At 41.3% G+C, this 25,917-nt stretch overlaps 1 protein-coding gene across 6 annotated transcripts in view; it reads right to left on the minus strand.

Moving 5' to 3' along the window:
* Nucleotides 1–25,917, minus strand: part of Rmdn2 (regulator of microtubule dynamics 2) — a 65,011-nt gene that overhangs the window by 34,573 nt on the left and 4,521 nt on the right. For 3 of the 6 annotated variants that reach the window (XM_037198029.1, XM_037198030.1, XM_028857894.2), the window contains exons 2-3: nucleotides 20,179–20,649; nucleotides 381–555 (exon numbers count right to left, since the gene is read on the minus strand). In XM_037198029.1, the coding sequence (XP_037053924.1) occupies nucleotides 381–555; nucleotides 20,179–20,633 (630 nt within the window). In that variant the 5' untranslated portion in view covers nucleotides 20,634–20,649. Of the gene's footprint in view, nucleotides 1–380; nucleotides 556–12,481; nucleotides 13,403–14,045; nucleotides 15,122–20,178; nucleotides 20,650–21,175; nucleotides 22,372–25,917 lie in introns of those variants that run through there. The other 3 variants (XM_028857896.2, XM_037198026.1, XM_037198027.1) reach the window with 3 other exon arrangements.

Here is a 25,917-nt window from a genome sequence, read left to right on the forward strand (position 1 = left end):
AGAAACAGCTTGAGCATACTGATCGATATGATATTGATAGCAATATAGAAAACTCCAACTACAATTTTTATTCTCTCCAGGGAAAACATACTGTATGCATGGGCATAATGACTTATTTTTCATGTTATAAAACATGCATTATGTATCAAAGTTAATAAAATCAAAGTAACTCTATATAAGGCTGTTTCCTACTTTTGTGACCTTAGGTAAACCTAATTAACTCAAATTTAATTTTTAAAAAAATTACTCGTTTTACAAGAAATACATCAATCATTCTGTTTCTATGCTGTGACACAGTATTATAGTTCCAATATGAGCAGGGTAGTACTTAAATAAAAATGGAAAACGGCACACACATGTTACGCACATGCAGCTCTTACCTTTTCTTTGTGGTCACAAAGCAGCTCAAAACTCTGCACTTTGTCAGACTCATTTATCCGTAAAAGGTCTACCTTCTGAAGGAGGACATCCAACTTCAGTTCCTCTATGTGCGTGTTAAAAGCCTTAGGGCCTGGGAAACTCTGTTCTTCTGTGTCAGTGTTAGCTGTCATATACCTAAGACGGCAGAAACAACCACCAACTCCCTTTAGACTCAAGCGCAGTGACCCGAGAAATCCTTTGAAAATGCGAGTCGAATTATTCCACTTAGTGCTAGACAGTGTCGCGGCACCCACTGTTAACACAGAGGAAAGGTCCGAGAGCTGACTATTTACAAGGACGCCAGCAACTTGTGTACCAGCCCTAATAGTTCTGGGACTTAATGTCTAACCAGTCAACTCTCCATGGGCCCCTTCTGCCTGTCACGGCTGCTCCTACCTCCTACCTTTACCCGCTGTTCTCTCTGACGGAATGTTCTTTCCCCTAGACAGCAACATAATCTCTACTCCTAACTCAAGTCTCTGCTCTCATGTACTGTCTTAGTGTGGTCCACGCAGACTATTCTATTTAATGCCGCAGCCCTGACTCTTTCTTCCTCTTCTTGATGTTTGATTTTCCCCCCTCCATAGCACATGTTCTCTTTTACATGCTATAAATAATAATCCTACAGCATGTGTTCTTTTTTTTTTTCAGTATCAGCTTCATTAGAATGCCTGCTTCTTAGTGGTAAAGTTCACTAACTAAAGAGCTAAGTACCCAAAATAGTGTCATGCAGTGTACATTCCCTGGATGTTGTTGAGATTATATCAAGCTGAAGGAATTTAGCAGGTGCTCAAAAATGTGTGTGTGTATATGTGTGTGTGTGTGTGTGTGTGTGTGTGTGCATATTTGCATGTGTATGTATTCATCTACAGTTGAACATGATGTGCTAATTTCGTGTGTGTGGTGTATGTGTGTGTGTGCATGTGCACGTACATGCACAGTGGGGTGCACATGCATGCTGTGTGGAAGCCAGAAGTTGACATTCGCTGTCTCTCTTAGTCACTCTCCACCTTGTGTTTTGAGACAGCGTTGATCATTTCACCTGGAGCTTACCTGGTAGCCACACTGGCTGGCCAGAGACCTGCCTGTCTCCTTTCCCTCAGTGCTGGGGTTCGGATGGGCGTGGCTGTGCCCAGCACACATGGGGGCTGGGGATCTGAACTAACTCAGGTCCTCAGGCTTGTGTGGCAAGCACTTTTCTGACTGAGCCATTTTTTTTTGTTGTTGTTTTGTTTTGTTTTAGCTCCCACTGCTCTAACTTTAGTTTAGTTTTCAACAATGACTACTATTTTCTATGCTGGTTAGTTTTGTGTTCACTTGATGAGCCAGAGTCATTTGAGAGGAGGGAACATCAGTCGAGAAACAGTCCCACCAGAATAGCCTGGGGGGCATTGTCTTGATTGATGATTGGCACGGGAAGGCCCAGCTCACTGTGGGCAGTGGTGCCACCCTTGAGCGGGTGGTCCTGGGCTGTATAAGAAAGCAAACTGAGAAAACCATGGGGAGCAAGCCAGTAAGCAGCACTCCTCCATGGCCTCTGCATCAGTTCCTACATCCGGGTTCCTGCCCTGCCTGAGTTTCTGTCCTGACTTCTTTTATGGTGGACTGTGATAAGGGAGTGTAAGCAAAATAAACTCTTTTCTACCCCAAGTTGCTTATGGCATGGTGTTTAACACAGCAATAAAATCCTTAACAAGACAGAAATTGGTACCAAAGAGGGAACTATTTCTGTGACAGACCTGAACGTGTGTTTTTGGGGGAGACGATGGAAGGACTTTGGATTGAAAGATGATGAAGGCAGTAATAAGCATCGTGGCACAGAGAACTAACAAGGAGACTTTGGACTCATGGGTACCTAGGAATGAGAGGCAATGGGCAGAGGAATACAACAGAACATTTAAGTCTCCAAGAAAATTCTGAGAAAAATGAAGGTATGTTAAAATAGTTGTGTATATGGCAGGAAGTGGAAAAACTCTAAGTATGTATGCACATAGATCTGTAAGAAATGCATGCTCCAAAAAGACTTGAAAAGACCCTGAACTTTGACACTTCTCTCGATCAAGGAGAAACATGGAGCCAGTCCACGGATCTGGATGTTCTTTGAACTTCTCAATTTTCAACAAAACCCACAAGCATCCAAGGAAAGGTAGTTCATTCAAAGAAAGAGAATGCATCTCCAGACATGGATGCGAAAAGAGAGGCACGTTTTAGAGTTTCTAGTCAACGACTTTAAAATAATAGCCTTAAACTTTGCTTAGAAAGCTAAGGAAAAGAAGGAAAGAACCAAAAAGATTTAAAAAAGAGGAAAATAACGAAGTGGGAATGTCAGCAAAGAGGCACGAATTATGAAAAAGAACCAAACAAATCATGGGGCTAAGATTATGCTAAATGAACTGAAATTCACTGGAGAGAGCAACAGAAAAATTTAACATGGAAAGCAAAGAATAGGCCAAGTTGAAGATGCATCTTTTGAAAATGTTGTGAGGAATAAAAAGAATAAAGAATTAATAAAAATAGACACAATCTAAAGGGCTTGGGAGATACCATTATGTTGACCCAATACACATTATGAGGATTCATGGAGAAGGGACAGTGAATTTACATGAAAAAAACAATTGCCAAAACTTCAAATCCAAGGAAAGGCAAGTACAGAAGAAGCTGAGTCTATGTCAAGTAGAATAAACCCAAGGAGGTCCACCCAAGGGCCTGACACTTGAGCTGCTGAAAGACAAAACCAGAGCATCTTGAAAGGGGCCAAAGAAACTCAGCGTACGTCAAGGACTGTCACCTTTAGCGGACTTCTCGGCCACAAGAAGCCTTGTGGACCACATGGCACTGGGAAGATATATTGTAATGCCATAAGAAAGAAAGGAATAACAAAATAATTCTAGAACCAGCCAAAACTGCCCTCGAAAAGTACAGGAAAAATCAAATACTTACAGGAAAAATTTTAAAAAGCCAAGTTTATTATCTGCCCTACAAGAAATGCTAAAAGGAGTCCTCCCAACTGGCCTTCTACAACAATCTGAAGCCAAATAAAAATGCTGGGGATGAGGCTTAGTTGGTAAAGTGCTTGCCTACCTCTCAGGGAGCCCTGGGGTCAATCCCCTGTCCCATGTAAACTGAGTGTGGCAACACACTCCTGTAACGCTGAGGAGGTGGAGACAGGAGGACCCTCGCTGACATAGTTCAAGGTCATACCTGGAAAGACCCTGTCTCAAAACAGCAACAAATACATTAAAAAAGTTAAGTCCTCCAGTAAAGACAAAAACATGGATAAATACTAAGCTAAGTATTATCATAATTCTGTTTTGAAACTCTACTTTTTCTTCATGATTTCAAAAGAAAAGTATAAAATTATGAATATATATTAATGCTTATATAGGACGGACGTAAGTTGTGACAACATCATAAAACAGGGAAGCTGAAAAGGAATAGAATTTTGGTATGTAATTGAAATTTAGACCAGCTTAAAGTCAATTGTTACAACATTTTTAAAAAAAATTGGAAATCACAAAAGAACTTATTTAAAAGGAAATAGGAACAGATAATAAAACATACAATTTTAACACGAAGGAAAGAATTAATTGAAGAAATGAGGGGCAAAAACACTATAACACAGAGAAAATAATAAAATAGCACCAATAAATTCTGTTCTACTAGTAGTTATTGAATCAAATGTAAATTGACTAATTTCTCAATAAAAAAGTATATATTGGCAAAACAGATTAAAAAATCAGGATCAAATTATGGGAGGCTTACAAAACACCTTTACTCTAAAGAAAAACACAGGTTGAGGGTCAAAGGTGGAAAAAGATGCTCCGTGTGTATGGTGACTAGAATAGGTTAAAAGTACTATAGCAATAACACACAATATAGACTTAAAGTCAAAATCCGTGACATAAGGTGAAGAACACTGGGACCAGGTTCCTCCACTCTGCATTTTGATTGGCTGTGGTTTTATGGGATGGTCTCCATCTATTACAAGACGTTTCCTTGATGAGGGGTAAGGCCTACCTGTATCTGGTACAAAGTGATGGTGGTAGGTTCATCTCCAAGACCCATGACTTCACCATCCCTGGGTAGCTGGAATTGTTTTCTAGTATAAGGCGTGGTTGCCCTTTTGTTGAATAGCACTTAAGTCTAACTAGAGATCTGCTGGCTACCATCAAAGTACGAGTGCTACGACTGCCCAATGGACACATCTACAAAACAACCCTTGCTCTTGAGGCTCAGGGAACATCGCGGAAGAGGGGGTGAGAAGATTGTAAGGGCCGGAGGACCAGGGAGTTTGCTGCACCCATAGAGTCTCACCAGCATGACTGTCTAAACCCGAGCTCACCAAGGACACCAACAAGGGGCATGCCACAAGTAGATGGGGAAAGAGCACGAGGCCTCAACTCTACATGAAGAATTCCAGGCAAGTCAGGAACGCTGAGTGACAAACGGCCTTACCCAGGGATTATCTAACACCAAATGTCAGTCCTAAAAACATCCATGCAGGTAACATTATATAGACTGCACAGGTTATACTTAGGAATATAGACACATACATGTATATGACAATAATTAATGAAAAAAGAGGCCATAAATTTGAAGGAGAGTCGGGAGGAATATAAAGGAGGGTACGGAGGGAAGAAAGGGAAAGTGATGTAATCACATCATAATCTCAAAAACAATAATTTAAAAAGATAAAGCACAATACATAACAAAATGGCCAATTGATTAAGAATAAATAATAGTACTTATGCACCAGACATTAGAGCTTCTGAACATATGAAATACCTGAAGCACAATTTGACAGAATAGGAGGGAAAAGTAGCAGAAGAGTAGTAAAAAGAGTCCAGTGTTCTACATTTTCTTCTTGTAGCATTAGGAATTGAACTGAGGGCCTCATACATGTTACACAAATGCTCTACCATCAAGCTACACTCCAGCCTTCCTGTCCTACTTCCAGCAATGAATGGAACAAGAATACCAGGCAGAAAACTGATCAGAAAATGATGTAAATATTACCGTAGATGATGGGCCCAATAATGCCTCTAGACAAAAGCAGAATACACATTTTTCTCAAGAGAAAGAACATTCCTCAGGCACCGGGCGGTGGTGGCACACGCCTTTAATCCCAGCACTCGGGAGGCAGAGCCAGGCGGATCTCTGTGAGTTTGAGGCCAGCCTGGGCTACCAAGTGAGTTCCAGGAAAGGCGCAAAGCTACGCAGAGAAACCCTGTCTCGAAAAACCAAAAAAAAAAAATCTTCAGGACAGATCATATGTTAAACCACAAAATAAGTCTTAATGAATTTTAAAAAAATATTTTAAATGCGTAAGCTGTCTTTTCTGCCTCTGGGGATTCATACAAGTGCATCATTGCACCTGGAATAGACGCTCTTCTCCAATCACAATAGAATGAAATTAGAATCCAACAGAAAGAAGACTGGAAAATCCAAGCATATGTAGAAATTAAACAACATGCTCTTTGTGTATGCATATGTGTTGGGTGGGGCAGTGTGTTCATGTGTATGCAGGCACATATGTGCATGCATCTGCATGTGAGCCCAAAAGACAAACTTGGGTGTCATTCCTCAGAACCGTCCACCTTGGGATTTCTTTAGTTTAATTGATTGTAATTGTTATGTGTGTATATGATGTGTACTGCACCTACCCCACAGCATTATGTGGAAATTGGAGGAAAACTCGGTTCTTTCCTCTCACACTTATATCGCTTCTGGAGAGCAATCTCAGGGTTGTTAAGCCTGTATGGCAAGCGCTTGTACTCACTGAGTCATCTGGCTGGCGCCACCTTGTTTGTTAAGAGAGGGTCTCTCCCTGGGAATTAGGGGTTCACTGATTAGGCAAGGCTAATGGCTCACAAGCTCCCAGGAGTCTGGACAAGTGTGGGCTACCACAACCAGCCTTTCGCACATGGGTCCTTGTGGTGGTATTGTGTTCCCCAAAATATTGTGCACCCTAATTAACTTATCTGGGGTCAGAGAACAGAACAGTCACTAGATACAGAGGCTAGAAAATGGTGGCACTCACGCCTTTAATCCTAGCCTTCTGGAGACAAGGATCTCTGTGAGTTCAAGGCCACACTGGAAATAGCCAGGCATGGTGACTCATGCCTTTAATCCCAAGAAGTGAGCCTTTAATCCCAGGGAGTGATGGCTGAAAGCATAAAGGTATATAAGGCGTGAGGATGAGGAACTAGAGCCTGGTTAAGCTTTCAGGCTTTTGAGAAGCAGTTCAGCTGAGATCCATTTGGATGAGGACTCAGAGGCTTCCAGTCTGAGGAAACAGGATCAGCTGAGGAATTGGCAAGGTGAGGCGGCTGTGGCTTGTTCTGTCTCTCTGATCTTCCATCATTCACCCCAGTAACTGGCCCTGGGTTTGTTTCATTAATAAGACCTTCTAACAATTCGTGCTTCTGGTCCTCGTGTTTGTGTGGCAAGCACCTAACTTACTGAGCTGTCTTCTCAGTCCCTAACTAAAATTCTTAAACAACCAACAGGCCAAAAATGAAACCATAAGGACAAGTACAAAATATCTTGAGTCGAATGCAAATGAAACCACACCAAATTATATGAACGCAGCAGTGATAGAAGGAAAATTTATAGCTACAAATTCTTACATTGATAAAGAAGGTCCCAAAACAACAATCTTAATTTACACATTGGGAAATCAACTCACAGAACAAGACAAAACAAAAAAAAAATAGCGATGAAAATGGAAATAAACAATTGAACTAGAAAAATGATAGAAGAAAACCATCAACAAAATAAAGAGTTGCTCTTTAGAAAGAGCAACAAAATTGATAAGTATTTAACTAGGGTGACTGAAAACAAAATGGAGACTCAATCAAAATAAAAGATGAGATATTACTTCTGGTTTTATAGAAATAGGATTATAGGAAGAATTGATGTGAACACATTCAGTAAACTAGAAGAAATGGGCAAATTTCTCAAAACACACAAGTGCCAGACTGAATAAGGAAGACATAGAAAATCTTAACATTTAAAATGAGCAAAGAGAGGCCGGGCGGTGGTGGCACACGCCTTTAATCCCAGCACTCGGGAGGCAGAGCCAGGCGGATCTCTGTGAGTTTGAGGCCAGCCTGGGCTACCAAGTGAGTTCCAGGAAAAGGCGCAAAGCTACACAGAGAAACCCTGTCTCGAAAAACAAAAAACAAAAAACAAACAAAAAAAAAATGAGCAAAGAGAGCTGGGTGGTGGTGGCGCACGCCTTTAATCCCAGCACTCGGGAGGCAGAGGCAGGCGGATCTTTGTGAATTCGAGGCCAGCCTGGGCTACAGAGTGAGTTCCAAGGCGCCAAAGCCACACAAAGAAACTGAATGAGCAAAGAGACTGTGACTTAGTAATCAAAAGCTCCCAACAAGTGTAAATAAAGTCTAGGACCGGATGGCTTCCTTGTTTTGTTTTGTTTTGTTTTGTTTCAGACAGGGTCTACTGTGCATCTCTGGTTGGCCTGAAACTCCCCACACAGACCAGGCCGGCTTCAAACTCACAGAGATTCACCTTTTGAGTTGTGGGATTAAAAGCGTGTGTCACCAGGCCCAGCTCTAGCACACGTTTAAAGCAGGATTGACAGCGACATTCCTGAGTCCCCCCACTGCCCCAACAATTGAAGAGGAGAAAACAATTCAAATGTATTCTATGAGGTCAACATTGTCCAGATAGGACCACCAGACAAAGACACTACCAGAAGAGAAAATGACAGGCCAATGTCTCTGATGAATATTTAGGTAAAAATTCTCAAGTGCAAGCAAACAGGATTCACAGGTTTTAACCACACAGTAGGAAAGACTATATCCTACAACAGAGTAGGACTTATCCTTGGATGCAGGGGTAACCTAATAAAATATATGAATATAAGCCAGCATAATATACTATAGCAATGAAATGCAAAGAATAATTCATGATCATCTCTACTAATGTGGAAAAAAAAAAGCCCTTGGCAAAATTGAGCACTGTTTTATGAAAAAAAAAATGGAAGAAAATTGCTTCATTGCTTCAATGTACTAAAGATTACATATGAAAAACACAAGGGTAACATGCCCAGGAATGGACGATGGAGAGCTTTTCCTTTAGACCTGGAATGGGACAAAACTGCCTGCTTCTGCTAGTTTGGGTCAACATACCAGTCAACTAAGGTTCAACTAAGAACAACCAGGCAAAATAAAGAAATAAAAGGTATCCATATGGAAAAGGAAAAAGAAAAGTTATCTTCTCACAGTTAATATGATTTCTATGTAGAGAAAGAACAAAATCCAAATGTTACACACACACACACACACACACACACACACACACACACGTAACACATGTACACACACACATACATATGAATACATATACTCACCCACACATATACACAAACACATGCATGCACGCATGCACAAACGCATGCACATACACATGCATACGTGTGCACACATGGGCACACACACATGCACACAAAAACACAGGCACACACACACTCTAATCTCTAAGAATTAAACCCATGCAGTGAAGCTGAAGATACAAGAAGCAAAACTCAGCTGTCCTACTCATTGGTGATGAGACATGTAAAAGGCAAACAGTAAAAACAGGTTCCATATCTAACAGTGGATCAAAGAATGACGTAAAGATTAATTTAAGGAGTTTAATGACTTGTATCCTGAGAGCGCTGACCTGCTCTGCTTCTGACCCGTGTTGTTACTTCACTCCTCCTTAGGCAACCTGGTGGTCCCCCACTCCCAGGAAGCCACCACATTGGTGGTGAACTTAGCGTGGACACCTGATTGCTGTGAAGCACTGTGATCCCAAACTCCCAGACTCAAGTGATTCTCCTGCCTCAGCCTCCCAAGTAGCTGGAACTATAGGCATGAACCACTGTGCCTGGTGATTTGTATCCTTATGCATTGTTCAAAGAGTATAAAGAAGACAGAAAAGAAATCCATCATATGCTTATAGATTTGAATGGATTTTTCTCCAAAGAAAATCATACCAAAAGATGATCAAAGCTCAAATGAAATATCACTTCACACCCACTAAAGTAAGACAGATAGATGTTGACAAATTAAGGAAATAAATCTTTTGCCTTCCTTTATGGATGTAAAATTAGTGCAGATAGAGCAGAAAACTTAAGGCTGGTTCTTTAAAAAATTAAAGATCAGATTACAAGACGACCTACAAATTTTGGTGTAGACTCAAAAAACCATTTGAAGTAAGCTCTTATACATGCCCTGGTCACATGACAGAGAAATCATTCTGGAACTGAGCTGGAAGCTTCCTCTGCCCTGGATAGTCTTCAGATTGCTGGAAAGTGCTATGCAGATGCTGGGTGAGAATTGCCATTAACCGTTTTTCTCAGCTGTGAACCCTTCCGTGCAATAATAACTACTGGCCAGGCAAAATATACTCACTAATGCAATACTGGCAAATCTGTTAGGAGAGTGACCAACCTGCTTTCTGACTGGAGTTGAAGCCTGCTCCACAAGAGGCAATTCACATCCGGTACTATATATCCAGCCAAAAGTCTATGGCTGAGAAGGTCATAGTCCCGAGTGAGGAAGCTACTACTGTCGTTTTGCTAACTGGACACGACATGGCTGTCAAACTGCCCTCTAAATAACTATGTTTATGACAATAGATTAATGGGATTGCCAGCTTTGGTCGGCAAAGTTACTTTTTGCAGTGGCCAGCAGCAACTTCAGAGACCCACAACTGTCCAGGTGTTGAGAATAAGCACCCGCTGAATGCTCAGCAATAAATGGGGCATCTGTATTATAACCCCTCAATGGCTCTGGAACAATCACAAAAAGGCTGGGAAGAATGTAAGAGCTGGAAGAACGGGATTACGGTGTGGAATGCTGACTACCAGGTATTGCATGGCTGTTGGACCCTTGAATTTACAGGTGCTCTGCAAGACCTGCATCAGAGTAGGCCTGTCAACATCCTGTCATGGAGTGGGGGGAAGTTCCTGAGGCCCTCTCCCTCTCTGAGAATTTATACATTGGTGATGTTTGATGGGGGAAATATTTCCTTCAATTGTACAGTCACTGGTAAGGTGTCCATGTAAACAAACCCTCCTTATTTTTCTAGAGTAACCATAATGAAACTGATTGAGTCATTAAAAAAAAAAAGACATGAAATAGAAGAGGGGAGCTAATTGAGAAAAAGGGATCAGAGGGAGTAAACGGGAAACTAGAGGGTAAGAGTAAACAGGATTGAAATACATTGAACATATGAATGAAACCCATTGTGGTGTATCACTGATATATGCTAATAAGACATTAAGAAGTAGCAGTTAAAAGAGCATTTGCACCCACGTGCATAGTGGAATTACAACAGCTCAAACACAGAAGAGACCCAAATTATCCACTGACACATGAATGCATAGGTGAAATGTGATTCATACACAAAATGAGGTATAATCTGGCCTTACAAAATAAGAAAGGATATTTTGATATATGCTTACATGAACCTTTGACGACATAATGCTAAGTGAAAGAAGCGGTCGGAAAAGACAGCTACTAAAAATTCTGCTTATATGAACCACTGAATTAGCCAAAGTCACAGAAAGTAGAAGGCTAGGAGACAGGAAAAGGACCGGGGAGTTAATTATTTAGTGGGTATAGAACTTCAGGTTTACAAGAGGAAGAGGGCTGTGGGAATGATGGTGGCGTTAGTCCTTTAACACCGTGGATGTATTTAATACCTCTGAACTACACCCCTCAAAACTGTTTCAATGATACACTTCATGTTCATTGCAAGTAATAAATTTAAAACTAAAATTTTAATATATTAAGACAAATAGAAACCCCTGCACATAAAAAGGACATTTCAGTCTAATGATGGCAGTTGGGGTTTCGTTTTACTATGATAAATAACTGAAAATAACACAAGTACCCTTTTATGAACAAAGTCTAATTATATTTTATAATATAAGTATTATAAAAATATATTTTATAATATAATATTATAATTTATATTTATAATATAAATATTATAAAATATATAAATATAAAATAAATAAAATATATAAAAAATAAATAATATAAAAAATATACAAAGTAAATATAAAATCTATAAATGTTTTAGTTGCTTACATTATCTCTCTACTCATTACTGTTTTTGAGAGTACTTATGTAACTTTTGCTTACTGAAAAAGAATAAAAAAATACTTTAAAAATACAGTTTTGAGAGGCCAATATATACTTTTTATCTCAGACTCCATGGCTCTTTGAGTTCCCAGATTTGTGCATGTACAAATATATAATTAAATTATTAATCAAAATTTCTGGGCTGGTGAGACGGCTCAACAGCGGAAGGCACTTGCCACCAAACGTGATGACCTGAGCTTGGCATCTGGACCTAGAGGGGAGAGAGAATCATCTCCTAAAGGCTTCGTCTGGCCTCCACACATACACCATAGCATGCATATGCACCCCCCCAAATAAAGAAATGTAACTAAAAATCTGGGTTCTAAACAAGCTACATTTTCCATTATAGCACTGTTCACTTCATTTAGTTCTTGTGTTAATGAAAACTTTGTCGGTGTGATGTCTGCGTGGGAAATTTGACAAGTAAAAGCTGATATGAAACTGTATGAATCAATAATCACCATAACTACAGATTATATACGAATACCATCTCTAGTGATTAGCATGAGAGGAAGGTCTGTACTGTAAGGATGCACTACAGTCAGGTAACTTACACACGAAAACTTAGTGTCATTTTCGGACCACAGTATATATAAGTCACAGTATATATAAGTCACTGAGAAAGTCAGGACTAGCCAATCTCTAAACTGTCATCTGAAACATGATATCATCTTTGGCTTCCACATTCTAATAATGTCTATAAACTTTCAAAACCCCACACTAGTCCATTTAGACTACAATACGGAAATCTCTTTCCCCCCACTTCAGCAGAACTGTGAGAACAGACTTCCAAGAGCAGTGAGCATTGCTTTCTAGGGACTTTGGAGACTGACTGATGGATGACTCGGGAAATTTCTGATTTGAGCTGCCCTGGTTAGAGAAAGGAAAATCTAGGTGACCTCATTCCAGTCATTTCAATGGGTGGAGGTCGATCTTCTTTTGGAGGCAAAGCAGCAAAGCCTTCTTCCTCAAAGGGGCGTGAGGTGACTTCAAGATTTAAGCTATTGACATTTTTATACACTGGAGAAAAGCCGTCCTTGGGGAGGTTGGTGGAAGTTATACTCTGCAGCAGATGCTGCTTCAGGTCACTTGGAGAGAAGTTTGTACTGTGACTATGAGGCCTGAGGTGAAGGGCATCTTCCGAATCCTTCGCTAGCTGGCCATGTTCTCGGCCATCAGTAACTGATACGTTTACTTGACTGGAAGAAGACATAACCGTTGGAAGAGAAAAGGGAGATGATGTTAGGCTCGGTGGGTAAGACGGTCTGTCAACAGTCCAATAGCGCGTAGAAACGGCTTTTGTTTCCAAGTTGGGAAAGCACTTACTGCCATGTTCCGGTTCAGAGAAGCTTATGCGTTTTTGAGTATCGGGAAAGCCTTGCATTTCCTTTGCATGGGGCAGGTTCAGGCTACATTGCGGAGTCTCATAGAGAGTGCTACTCCTGTAAAAGGAAACTACACTTAGCTTGCAGGATGAAAAATGTCTCCGAGATCGGATGGTACCAACTCGCTCTGAAGATCTTGTGGGGCTGGAAGGTATGTCTTCCTGAGAGTCAAAGTTAACTCGGCTCTGCTGCCTCCATTTCCTCCGCAGTCTTGCCAGTAAATTATGCCTTCCGCACGCGAAGAATGAGCGGCTGGACGAACCTGACGAAGAAGAAAATTTTCGACTTATCTTACTTGTGGAGGAAGGATGACATGTTATGAAGTTCAGAGCTCTTTTCGGTTGTAAAATACAAGAGGATCCATGAGGCTGGTGTTGTGGAGGAACTAGATGTTCAGGACAATTTCGTGGTAAGCTCTGGTCCTCTTTCCAGCAGCTAGAGTAAAAATAAAGGGCCAAATGAGGGAGAAAAAGCAAACAGGGAGCCGAATGGGGACCTCTCAAGCTTCCTGAAGAGTCATTTCTACCATACCAGTGGCAAACAACAGCTAATTAGAAAAATGGGGTGGCTAAGGTTAGTGGCCACGCAGATGTACCCCAAAGAATGCATAAATAGGTAGACTATCTCCCTACAGGAGTCTGCCCACTCTGGTAAAGATTAGGGTTCGGGAGAGTGAAAGACTCGGGGGCATAGGCAGAAAGAAAAATAAAAGGAAACACAAAATAAGTCCCCAGAATTAGAACTTACACACACACACACACACACACACACACACACACACACACACACACACACTATCCTTTTGAGACTATTCAACTATCATATTTAAGGGAATTAACTAAAACCAACCTATACCCCCTTGACTAATTACATTTTAACATATCTGCCATGGATGAAGCAAAAATCTCCCTGGGGTACGAGGATGCTTCAACTCAACACAGAGTTCTTAAGTTACTGTGGGGGACCTAAAGGCAGTGCTAGCCTGGGTTTCTGAATCCTTTCAACATTCTTTAGCGCACAACACATGAAACACTTGAAGTGTTTTTTTGTTTTATTTTGCTTTGTCTTTAAGGCATACCTTAAACATTTTCCCATACTGAATTTAATCCAAAGTAAGTCCTTCCCTTCTAGGCCATCATTCATAAGACGTAAAATGCCCTGTGTAGGTGGAACAGGTCAGAAAACTGGATACTTGAGCTGCATGTGGGACTACCATGGCAACCGCACAGAATATGATCATGGGAGAGTCTAGAACCTAATGACACTGGTTTAGAATAAAACTGTTCTGTGGCTCACCTTTCTGAAGAGCTGAGGTTTCCGTGGCTATGGAATGCGCATTCTGAGTTCAGTATGTTCAAGGAGGCAGCGGAGAAATTGAGGGATTAAAAACGCAGTTGAACGAAGGCAATAATAACGTACATGATCTCTGCACAGTTCTTTCCTTGGGACGGCCTCTCCCCGGCAATCATACATCCTTGGTCTCTTAATCCTTCCTTCTTTCACTTGAATATCTTTTGCCCAGTGTCTTTACATCCAGTGAAGTGGTGAGGGGTGAGGGGACAAGCATTTGTACTGATGAAATGGGGAAGAAACGTTTAAGGAGTAGCAAAGGTCATGCCCCTCAGTCCGTCCACAACGGCAGGGAAGCACACGACTCTGACGGCTGGCCCACAGGCACAGGTTAAGGAGATCTGCTATGTTTGTGATCCTTTATGCTTTATTATCCTTTGGACAACTTATACCCACCAACTGTAGGTTTAGCAGGGTTATAAGAAAAGAGCCTTTTCCCCGTCTCAGGGTAGAGTACTGTCTCTAAAGTCTGTGTATATCCACTTAGGACACGGAACTCCCCCGCCAACGCTTTCATTTGGTGCTCAATATCCTGCTCTCCTCCAGCACCCCCTTTAGTCAATGTCTCCTTCTGGAGACCGCTCCAGGAAGCCCTTGAACAGATTCCTTACAAGAGGCCTACGGGTCTCGGTTTCCAACACACCACTGTCAGATCTGTGATGTGACTCTAGTCTCCATGCAAATCAAAATGGGCAACCTCTTACAGAAGACGTGGGATTCCCAGGTCGGCAACAAGAGACATAATTTAACTCATCACAGCAAGCAGTGTGATCACCAGACTCTTTGGGATGGCCCTTCTCGGCCCACTGCCCCTGGGCAATGCAGGGGGCCCCAGGACACCTGTATTTGCTGTAGATCGTGTTACAGGAAGGAAACATAGCTTTAAGGAACCCGCCATCTTTAATCTACTCGCCACCTGTTTTTGTAAAGTTTTTTCAGTCCCAGCCACTCCCACGCTGTCTGCAGTTACTTTCCTGCTCCAGTGGTAGAGCTTGGTAGATGAGACAGATCCTATATGTCTTCACTTCCTAAAATCTCTGCAGAAAAAAAAAATGCCCTGCCCCCCGTTTTAGTGCATTTGATACATTTAATCCTCTCCTTCATGGTGCTAGGGATCCAACCCAGGCCCTTGCAGTTGCTGGGCAGGTGCTCCCAAACACTAAGCTGCATCCTCAGGCCCGTTTCCCTTCTAACTGATAAAATAATACTTTACAGAATTCACGACGGATTAGACAGGGTGCAAAGTACCTGCCTATATCATCTCAACTGCGGCTAGAGACAGCAAGACACATACATTATTAACCACATTTTAATGAAAGTTATTTCACTGTATGTTTGTCTGGGGTGGGGGGTGGGGTGCAAGCCATGGCATTTATGCCATTCATGTGGAGGTCACAGGACCATGTTTGGGAGTCAGTTCTCTCCTTCCACCTCGTGTTCCAGGGATGGAACACGGGTTGTCGGGCTTGTGTGGCAAAGGCTCTTACCCTCTGAGCCACTTCATCGGCCTCAAGTACATTTTAAGAAAAGAATTTGGGTTTGGGGAACTGACGTCATCTACGCAGTCAAAGCTGAGAATGGATGCATACTTGGGACGGAACGATGAAAGAAAGCATGGGTCTCATTGCTGCTCTGGAAACCTCATTCTCCCCCGGCTTCTCTGACCTCTGCCGGTTTGTTCTGAGGTGGGGTGGTTCCGTTTTATTCTCCCACCTCAAGACACACTTGTTTGACCAGTTTTCAGCGTCCTTTGCAGGCTTACTTGCCGCCGCCCACTCCGGTCCTACTGGTTCCAGAAGGCTATGCGTACCACCCTCTTCTCTCTTCCCACACCACACGTCTACTTGAGCAACAACACCCATTCCTACAGAAGCTGGGCTTCGCAAGCATGCTAGTGGGATGGTCAACAGTGGAGTAACTTCTCAGCTCTGTAGCAGTCTCTTTCGCAGCTGCAATGAGTTAAATGCTCACATGGGCAATGGCTTCGGTCTCCCAGCATGCCCTTGTCCTTGCCAGGAGGGCCTAGCCCCCGATTGCACCGGACGATGAGCACTTGAAAGGTCTTGTGTGGTTCTTCACCTCTGGGGCTGTGGTTATAATGACGGGGAGCATTCCTCTTCAACATCCTGCTTCATCGTAAGGAAAAACGGTTGGGTCTACAAGACTGTCTCATTCTCAGCTGCGCCCCCAGAGTGCCAACAGTGCCTGATTCGGAGTAGACACACAGTCAGGGACTAAGAGGGACTTCAGCTGTATTGCCATTTTTTTTCTCTCTTGCCCCCTCCCTTCTTCCTCTCTTGTTCTCCCTGCCCCCTTCATGGAAGTGAAGATCTATTTGCAAACATCTTATGAGAATATGCTCAACGTTGCTAATGGTCAGGGAAATACAAATTTGGAAATTATTAGTGAACATTTCATCTTCATCAATTTGCCTAAAATTTAAGAGTCCGACACTACAAGTATTAACATGGGACAATAAGCATTCTCATACAGTCAGGTTTGTGAACCGGAAGTACTTTAAAGACTTATTAATATGCATATAAGCAATACATGCAGTCTCTAAGTCATCACTTCAAGTGCATGCTTTATAGAACTTCTTCCACATTTCCCTTTGGAATGGGGAGGGCATTCACTGAAGCGTTGTTTATAGGAGCAAACAAATGGTGACCTCACCACTAATAAGGAATACCTATATCCTGTTGTGGGATCTTTTGATTGCACTCTGACACTCCGTAGACTGCCAATAAAGTTGACCTTGAATCAGAAGGCGGAGCTAACTACTAGCTGATCAGAATTAGTCATAGAGGTTTTGGAGGACCCAGGACATATAGAGAGACACAGGAAGTAGTAGGGAGGGCTTAGGCCCTTTTGGATCAAGAAATGAGAGAGAGAGAGAGAGAGAGAGAGAGAGAGAGAGAGAGAGAGAGAGAGAGAGAGAGAGAGAGAGGAAGTCACTGGTGGCTTCTCCACAGCTTCTCTGCTCAATCAGATTTCTATCCTGGTATCTGATTCTTGAGTTTTATTTATTAAATAGAATAATATGAATAATTGCTTAAATATCCCATCAATGGAATGCAGTACCACATTTAAAAAGCATGTTTACAAGCACCAACATGGAAAAGCCTCAAAACAGAAAAAAAAGTATTAAAGCAAAAAGAGCTACCAAAACAATACACCACATAATGTCATTTCTATACATTATAGGAACAAAACACCATTTATTCCTTGTATATAGGAACACATACATGTAGAAGAAGCATTGAAACCATCAAAGATTGCATGCTGACTAAGGCAATGGCTGTCTCCTAAAGAAAAGATTTCAATCACAATACTGCATTTTTAATAGATCTGAAAAAAATCATTTTCTAACTGTAACAACTTTGAGGGTTACAAGAAGGCCGTTATAGTCTGCATCTGAGTCTTTGCCTGGAAGCCTAGACGTGAATGTCAACAGGAGGAAATAACTGGAAGAATACAAGTACCAAAAACAACAACAAAGCACAACAAACAACCCCCACAGGCCCAAACAGCAAGATCTGTATTTCAGCTCACCAAGTTAAAGGGTTCCCCAGCAGACTCCGCAAGCTGGGGCCAGTCAGTGGCCCCACGCTCACTACCATTTTGTTATTCCCGAGTTGGCGCAATCTAGCTGGCATAGGCCTTTCCTAGACTGGTTTTCTCCTGGGGTCTCTGGAATGCTTGTGGTGGCCAGAGAGGGCCTGGCAGCAGGCAAGCTGGTTGAGATCAGCCAAGTTCCAAAGGGAGGGAGAAGGCCTAGGGAGGTGGCTAGCGTATAGGTATTTATCGACAAAGACATGATACATCTGCTTGTAGCTCTTTAAAAAATAGCTTAATTAAATGGTTTTTGTTGTTGTTGTTGTTGTTATTGTTGTTGTTCTGCTTTAAAAAAAAAACTTCTCTAAAGTAGTGTTAAATAGAAAAGGTTTCCTCCTGTTTGTTTGGTTTAGTGGCACTTCCTACAGTCTGGTCCGTCAGTAGGACAGCGGTATTGCATCTACCCTTGCATGTTATTGCTAACAAAAAACACCCATGACCAAGCAAGAAGAGGTACTATGGCACTGTCTCTGTCTTAAAGTTCGGCTACATCCATACCAGGCACGTCATTCATAGTTTTCACAAATCTTCCTTGAACCCATATTCATTGTGCCAATATCTGGAGTTTCATTAAATCTTGGGATTGTCTTTTTATCTGTCCTAAACGGAGCAAGGGCTACTTCTCTTTCTAGAACTTTAGACTTTCCTGAGCAACCAGACTTAAATTCATCGGCAGAGGATTTTAAGAATACAGGCCACTCACCGCTTCAGTCTGTACGCCTCCATCAGGCTTCAGGGGCTCCTCCCACCCTCTAGTTCTAACGTGTCCTCTCTGGGAAGGGACTGCTCAACCCTCACCCAGCATCCCTGATGAAAGATGTCCATGCAGGCAGGATAACCACGGGTTGGTCTTCTGTACCGCTCAGCGATGCCCCATATTGTGGCAGATTTCTGATCACTATTAGAGTACTTAGTTGTTCTTACCCATTCTCATGGAAATTCCCAGGTCTCTCTCCTGATTCACACTTCCCAATGAACCTAGGATGCTTTCTAAACATCCCACCTGCCCATTTTAAAACTAGTCTGGGACATCTTGTTACTGTTCAGGAACACCAAGTTCTTAGAACACCTGGTCATTCACCTCGGCATCTGTGGCTTTTCTCTACCAAAAGAACTTCATAGTCATTCTTCCGACATACAAGAGACGCTTGACAATTCTGGACCTAGCACCGATATCTAAGATGTCTTAAGACGCCACCTCCCAATTCCACAGGAAGTGTGCAGCTCACTCACTCAGCTAAGACATTCTTCCTGGCACCCACTCTGCGAAAGCACAGAGGTAAGGTATCATGAAGACAACAAGGTCCCCACCCTCAAGGATGCTTGATCACATTCAGTACGGATCCTTAAACAACAACAGACAAGAACCCGGCTGTTTTGTTCTTCAAAAAAGACTACCCAGGGCCGATGTTTTAAACCCACAGATTATTGGTTTCCCAACTAAGGGAATACTTGTTTTTCGTGCTAGGATTCAGGATATTAACCCATGTAGGGATGCAACAGGATCACTTCTAAATCCTGTAAGCTTTCTAGACCTGCAATAAAGTTCAGCAGCTATTAGTTCCATGTGGTACATTTAATGACATAAAATAAGATTAGAACTACAATGAGTTAAAATGACCAGTTCCTTTCCTCAGCTGTACCAGTCCACATTAGAGGTGCTTAAGAGTCACACAGGGCCAGTGGCTCCTATGCTGAACAGCACAGATACAGTCACCTTCTAACATCACAGCAAGTTCTACTGAGCCACACTGTCTAGGGAGTTTCTATATAAAAACCGCACATTGATCACATTATAAAATAGGTTAAAAAAATAAAATAGGTTATCCATCTTGGCAAATGATGATTGTCTTCCCCAACTCTTACATGATGCCACTTACTACTGGTTATTTTTAATAATCACGTTAGAAAATAAGTTAGCTAATCTGGAAAATAATGACTGTCTTCCTCAACTCTTAACAGGACATCATTTTATATCTATCTATCATCTATATCTATCTATCTATCTATCTATCTATCTATCTATCTATCTATCTATCTATCTATCTATATCTATCCCTTTTGTCAATGTGATCTAAGCTATCTAAAATATCAATAATATTTAATACTTTAATTATAATCTAAGGTAAAGCAATCATTGCTTTCGTTTCCTTTCAGAGCAGAGCATATGCGTGAGCAGCTATCTACGCAACAGCAATAACGTGAGGGATAACCAGTCCGATACGGGAAGCATCAAGGACACTTACCCTCCTTCACTTTCTGCCTCCTCTGAACTATTACTTGTTGCTGCACGTTGAACCGTCGTCGTCAACCTTTTTTTCCTGGCTCGGTGCTGCGGACTGATCTTGTGACCTGCTGCCTTCCCTCCAAGTTCATCTTGTAGATACTCCTCCAGCTTTGGAATCGTTTCTTTAAGGAATCTGATTTCCTCCTTAAGTTCTTCCATGTTGGTCAGTAATTCGTTTAACTTTTCCAGTATCTGAAGCTGCCTTCTCTGAAAGACGATGGATGTTCCTTGTTCACTGGGCGTTTCATCTCGCCAAGTTAGTGAATCGAATTTCTTACCCAGAGAAAGAAATCTAGGCAAATGCATTGTTGTCCTTGGCTTACGGACCTTGTGGTACCATAAGGCCAGCAAGCTGATTCCGGCAGTTCCCACCATGATACCAAGGATCAGTTCTTTGCTTGTAGAATGACGCATTTCTTGGCTTTATATTCTAAAATTTAAAAAAGAAAAGTAAAACTGTAAATAAACAATGTTTCTCTGTCCAGGATAAAAATATTGATGCTTTTTCAATTAATAAAAGATAAGCCTTTGCCATCCAAAAGTCTGACAAATCATAAGCTAACCCACACTATGAGCAAGTGCCTCTTTAATTCATACCTCAAGAGAAATATTTGCTCAAGGCTATTACTGAAGTCTGGTGTGAAATACTGACTTTAATTCTGAATTTATACTCTCTACAATCAATCTGAAGTTCACCCTTTAATTACACCTTAAAGGGCTAGATAAATAGAAGCAAAAGTATCATCAGCTTGAGAGAAGTATTGAAGAGTTTAAGGTGTCCTTATTTGAGATTCTGTGTGCAATTAATGTGCTGGATTTCTTATCTTGGCTCATCATTAAAGGATCTTGATCACACTGGGACTTAATATTAAGTCATCAGTGATTAATGATGGTTTTTAAATCTCAGGGCTCAGAGACAGAAACATAAACAGCACTTTGATAAGTTTGTAACTCACCTCCTCTCTGTTTCATTCAGCATAGAAAGCCAGTAAGACCCATGTAGGTTTCATCTTTCTTCTGACCCAGAATTCCTTTGCTTCTGACATTTCCACTTATATCTGAGACCTTTTTATTTTAAATTATCACTTTTTAAAAGTAACTTTTAAGACATTTCTTTGACTCTGTTTTTTCTCCATCTTTGATTTTTTTTCATGGAAGGCACAAAATATAGCCTACCTCATTGTATATCAACTCAGCTACTCTGATGAGAAGTACCAAAATTTCTCTCTAGCAAATCCCATCTTTACTGATACCATTGCTGATCTAAAGTCAGAAAAGGATTAAATGAAAACCCTGGTATATTCCCCTCTCTTTCTGAGATAGTGAAATAAGAAGGTTAATACTGAAAGCTTTTGTAACTACATATACTGAAGCCTTAAAAAATACACTTAGAAGCTCCCAAACTTGATTTTACTTCAATTTTCTCTCTCAGACATAGATTTGTGTTCAAGTTTGCTAACACCTTGGGAGAAATAGTTGTAAGCTATCCACGTTAGGAACAAATAATTAAATCACTACTAACTATAACCCTGACCAAAACAGAAAGAAATAAATCCTCTAGGGACTCCTGGATCCCAGCTGGAAGTAACTTCTGGACTATGGGAAAATTAAAAAAAAAAAAGGAGATAGTCAAACAACTAGGCAGTCTCACTGAACTGAATGGATAACTTTAGGGTCAACAGAGACTAAAGTGTCTAGAATGTATGTGCCAGAGCCTAGAGGATAAGTTAACAGACAGTTAAACTCCATGGGGCTGGCAAAGAATAACTTCAAGGGAAGTCATAACTACCAGGAAGCTATAGGTTAAATTGGTCCCAAAGATTACATAGAGCTGGTTAGCGATCAGCTTAGGGACTATGTGAGGTTCTCCGCCGAGACCTCGGAGGGGCAATGTGTTGGTAGGAAGGCTAAAGGAACCCTAGAGTTAAGGCTGTTTGGGCTTCCTCCAAAATGGATTTAAAAAATAAGACTCCAAAGTAATAAATTGATTCACAAATGATTTAACTGGCAGGAAGATAAAAGTGTCTAATCCTGTAAATGAACAGAAAAAAAAAATGCAGGGTTCAACCAGATTGTCCAACACCTAGCAACAAATTTTCAGACGTGCACAGAAGCCAGAGGATACCAGAGATGATGTAATTAGCAAACAGAGGCCTTAAAACAATTATTTAAAATATATTCATGGTAGAGATACATATGATGAGGAGAGAAAAAGGAAAGCTTTAAGCCAGACTGGAATTTCTAGGAATGAAAAAATAAAATCTCTGAAGAAAAGTTTCATGGAATGAAATCGACAGTGAAAAAAACTCCATGCAACCACTGAAAGCAGTGCACTGGAAGACTTAGCCATAAAAAAAATCGTCCCTAAATGAAGCGCAGTGAGGAAAAACAGAGACGCAGGCCAGTGGGCGCCATGAACAGTCTAAGACCGACAGGACGGTAGGAGGGGAAAAGGCAGACAAACAAACAATCCCCGAACTAAACAAAGTCAACTGAGTCAAGCAGAGTGAGAAAAACAACCATAAAAGTCAGCGAGGGAGAGAGTCAGAAGGGAGGAGCAGAGACAGGGGAAGAGAAGGGTTGCCACTCTCTGTGTCCTCAGGAGCCATTTAAATAAGACAACGACAAAATGACATCTTCGCCATGCTTGGGCGCGGGGGGACCCTGCCCTCTGAAATGTCTACATCCAGGGAAATATCTTCCAACACAAGGGTGAAAAGAGGCGGGGCTCTTGTTGTTGTTGTGGTTCAACAGAAGCTGAGACTATTATTATTACCCAGTGACAGGCGCTAAAAGAAATGCCACGGAAGGTCTTCAAGCAGAAACAAACACACGTTCAGTTAGCCGCGCACAAAGGACGCCGCATACCAGCGGTGGCAAGAGGGGCGAGCGTGAAAGTCAGTGTTCTCATTTTAATATTTACTTATAAAGTAGCTGCCGTTAAAGCCCAAGTGACAGCAACACACTATAGGTACATAACAGACCCAGAAAGCAAGAGGCGGGGCCACAGTCCAAAGTACGGGCAAGTCCGAAGTCCATAAAGGTATAGGTAAACCAGTGTGTGTGTGTGTGTGTGTGTGTGTGTGTGTGTGTGTGTAACGGAATACAAAAGACATTCACTGAGTCCAAAGGAAGGAATGAACCCTGGACTAAGGGATGGGTAAATACAAATAACAAACAAGGGAAAGGATGGCAGTTGCATAGAGAAACAGTGCCAAAAGATCAAGACAAACTTGATTTTCCAATACGAAAGATCCCACGAAAAAGCGAAGTTGGTGAAGTAGAAGAAACAGTAGAGAATTGTACAACCACAAAGGAGACGGTCTCTAGTGCATGCGCACAAGGTTGACCTTTAACGGGAACACAGACCACTGCTTCAGAGTAACGAAAGAAAAAGGCAGATTACATGAGCAGAAAGTCAGGTTAAGTGGGTAGATGTAGGAGTCTGTGAACGTTCTCTTTGATTGCTTCTTGTCCAAAACAGCCGGGAGTGAATGCCAGGGCAGAATACTAGACAGACATCAATCCTGAATTAGGCTGTATACCCGAAATCTTGCATCCTATGGCTAGAACCCTATTATTCTACATAGTCTAGCAAGCTACTATTGTTTCCTGTACACTAACTACATGGCCGACTAGACATAATGCTTTAAATGACCCATGGAAGGGGGTTGGGGAGAGCAGAAATCTATTTCCAAGTAGCTGCTTAAAAGAAAGCTTCTTTTCAGATTCCTGTTATAGTTGAGATGGATCAGCGGGTAAGGGTGCTTGCCTTGATGTCCAATGACCTGAGTTCAATCCCCAGGACCCCCTTGGCAAAGAGAAAGAAACAACTCCTGCAAGTGTCTGCACACACACACACACACACACACACACACACACACACACACTAAAGTAAAAAAAAAAAGAGTCCTATTATATTATAGTATATGCATGGACAACAGTTACTATCCAGCTTGGAAGCTCTATCTCATCAAACACACAAAAAAAGGTCTTTCAGAAATCACCTCAGATTACGACCTCTGAGAGACTAGTTTAAAATGCCTCTCTTAACCAATTCCAGAAACGACCTTTGGTGCTTAATCCGGCCTGTCTGATGGCAGAGTATTTACCATTTTTACCTTCCTTTTCTTTCTCTCTTTTCAACCCAAATATCCTCTGAACTAATTGATATGAGGAACTGTAAATGGAACTAAATGCTCACTCCTACTCATCCAGGAGACAGAGCAATAGCAGAATCTAAGGGACTCGTAACAGGTGAGGTTGTTGATAATTACTATTGTTTAGCTCCATCAAACGTTATATCATAAAACTAAATTACCTCAAAAGATTACCATAAAAAAGCAATAGAAATAAAAAAGCTACTACATATCTATGACATACACTTATATTACAGGTAAATCATGCATCAAACTTAATCACCTTGAGGCTAAAATTTGTTTCTGTTTTTTACTGATGAATAAATACACTGGGGTAGGAAACAGTTCAATAGTGCAGCTGTTGTTTAGCATTCATGAGGTCTAGCATCAGATCTGCAACAACACTCATTCTCTGCCCTCCCCCAATTCACATCCACATCCACACACTAACAAAGAACGTCCACATGTCCATCTTAAAGCCTAATAGGAATTTTCCTATGATGACTTAGTTCTTTGGCGCAGTCCTGCCAGGCCAGCCTTGAACTTTACATTATGAAACACACACACACACACACACACACACACACACACACACACACACACACACAATCTGAAAGCTTTTTTCTTCATTTAACAAGTTAATAAACAGACGTGAAAGAGAAAGACTTGATCTCCCAGACAGACTCAGGTTTCAACACATGAGAAACAGCCAAACTTTTACCCTTTTTTTTTTTTTTTAAGGTACCTCACGTGTTTCAAATGATCTCTTTGAAGGAGTTCAAAACAGTAACGCCACTATTATTTTTCAGACAAACGAACTGCTGTCATTTACCCAGAGGGTTATCTGACTAAAGAAGTGAGCAAGGATACCCCTGGGTTCCTGTTTCCTAAATCCTAGAGACATCTAGCTGCATGCGGAATCAGAAAGCATCAAGCAAGGACGCAAAGGAGAATGCTGACTGAAGCAGAGATGTTCAGAGGTGAAATATGACATCAGAACTATGAAAGCCAACAGAGAACTAGAAGGAACAGAGGCGGCATTTGGTTAATAATCTCACCGTTAGAAACCTATCCGTCAGAGTGCTTGAATTTATGCTACAAAGGTGCTTCTATGTCGGTAATTGGAAAAGTAACACTGGACAAAAATACTGAGGTACAAGCAAGAATAAATCCCGGTGTGTGTGTTTTTGTGCCAATAATCTGAAAAATGATACTGCTGTGAGAGGGAAGTACCAAAGTTGTAAATAAGAATCTGTGCTTGCCCACAGTGTAATTTAAAAGGTAGTATAAAATTATATCTTTTTTTGGACTTTTGCTTATAGTAGTATATTCTTGTGCCGATTGTGGAGAAAACAATTAAAATTTATTGAGCAGATCTTACAACTCATTTTAAGATGCGTAATTTGCATTTCAGATGCAAAAAAATTACTTTTACAAACTCCCATTTGTAAATCACTCATGATGGGAAATGATGGACATTATGTTTGTATAAATTACCTAAAATTAATACAACACGTGATCAATGGTTATTAGCGGAGAATCTCTTAGTGACACAATGC

Source organism: Peromyscus leucopus, chromosome 22 (genome assembly GCF_004664715.2).
Source record: "Peromyscus leucopus breed LL Stock chromosome 22, UCI_PerLeu_2.1, whole genome shotgun sequence".
Taxonomy (NCBI): domain Eukaryota; kingdom Metazoa; phylum Chordata; class Mammalia; order Rodentia; family Cricetidae; genus Peromyscus; species Peromyscus leucopus.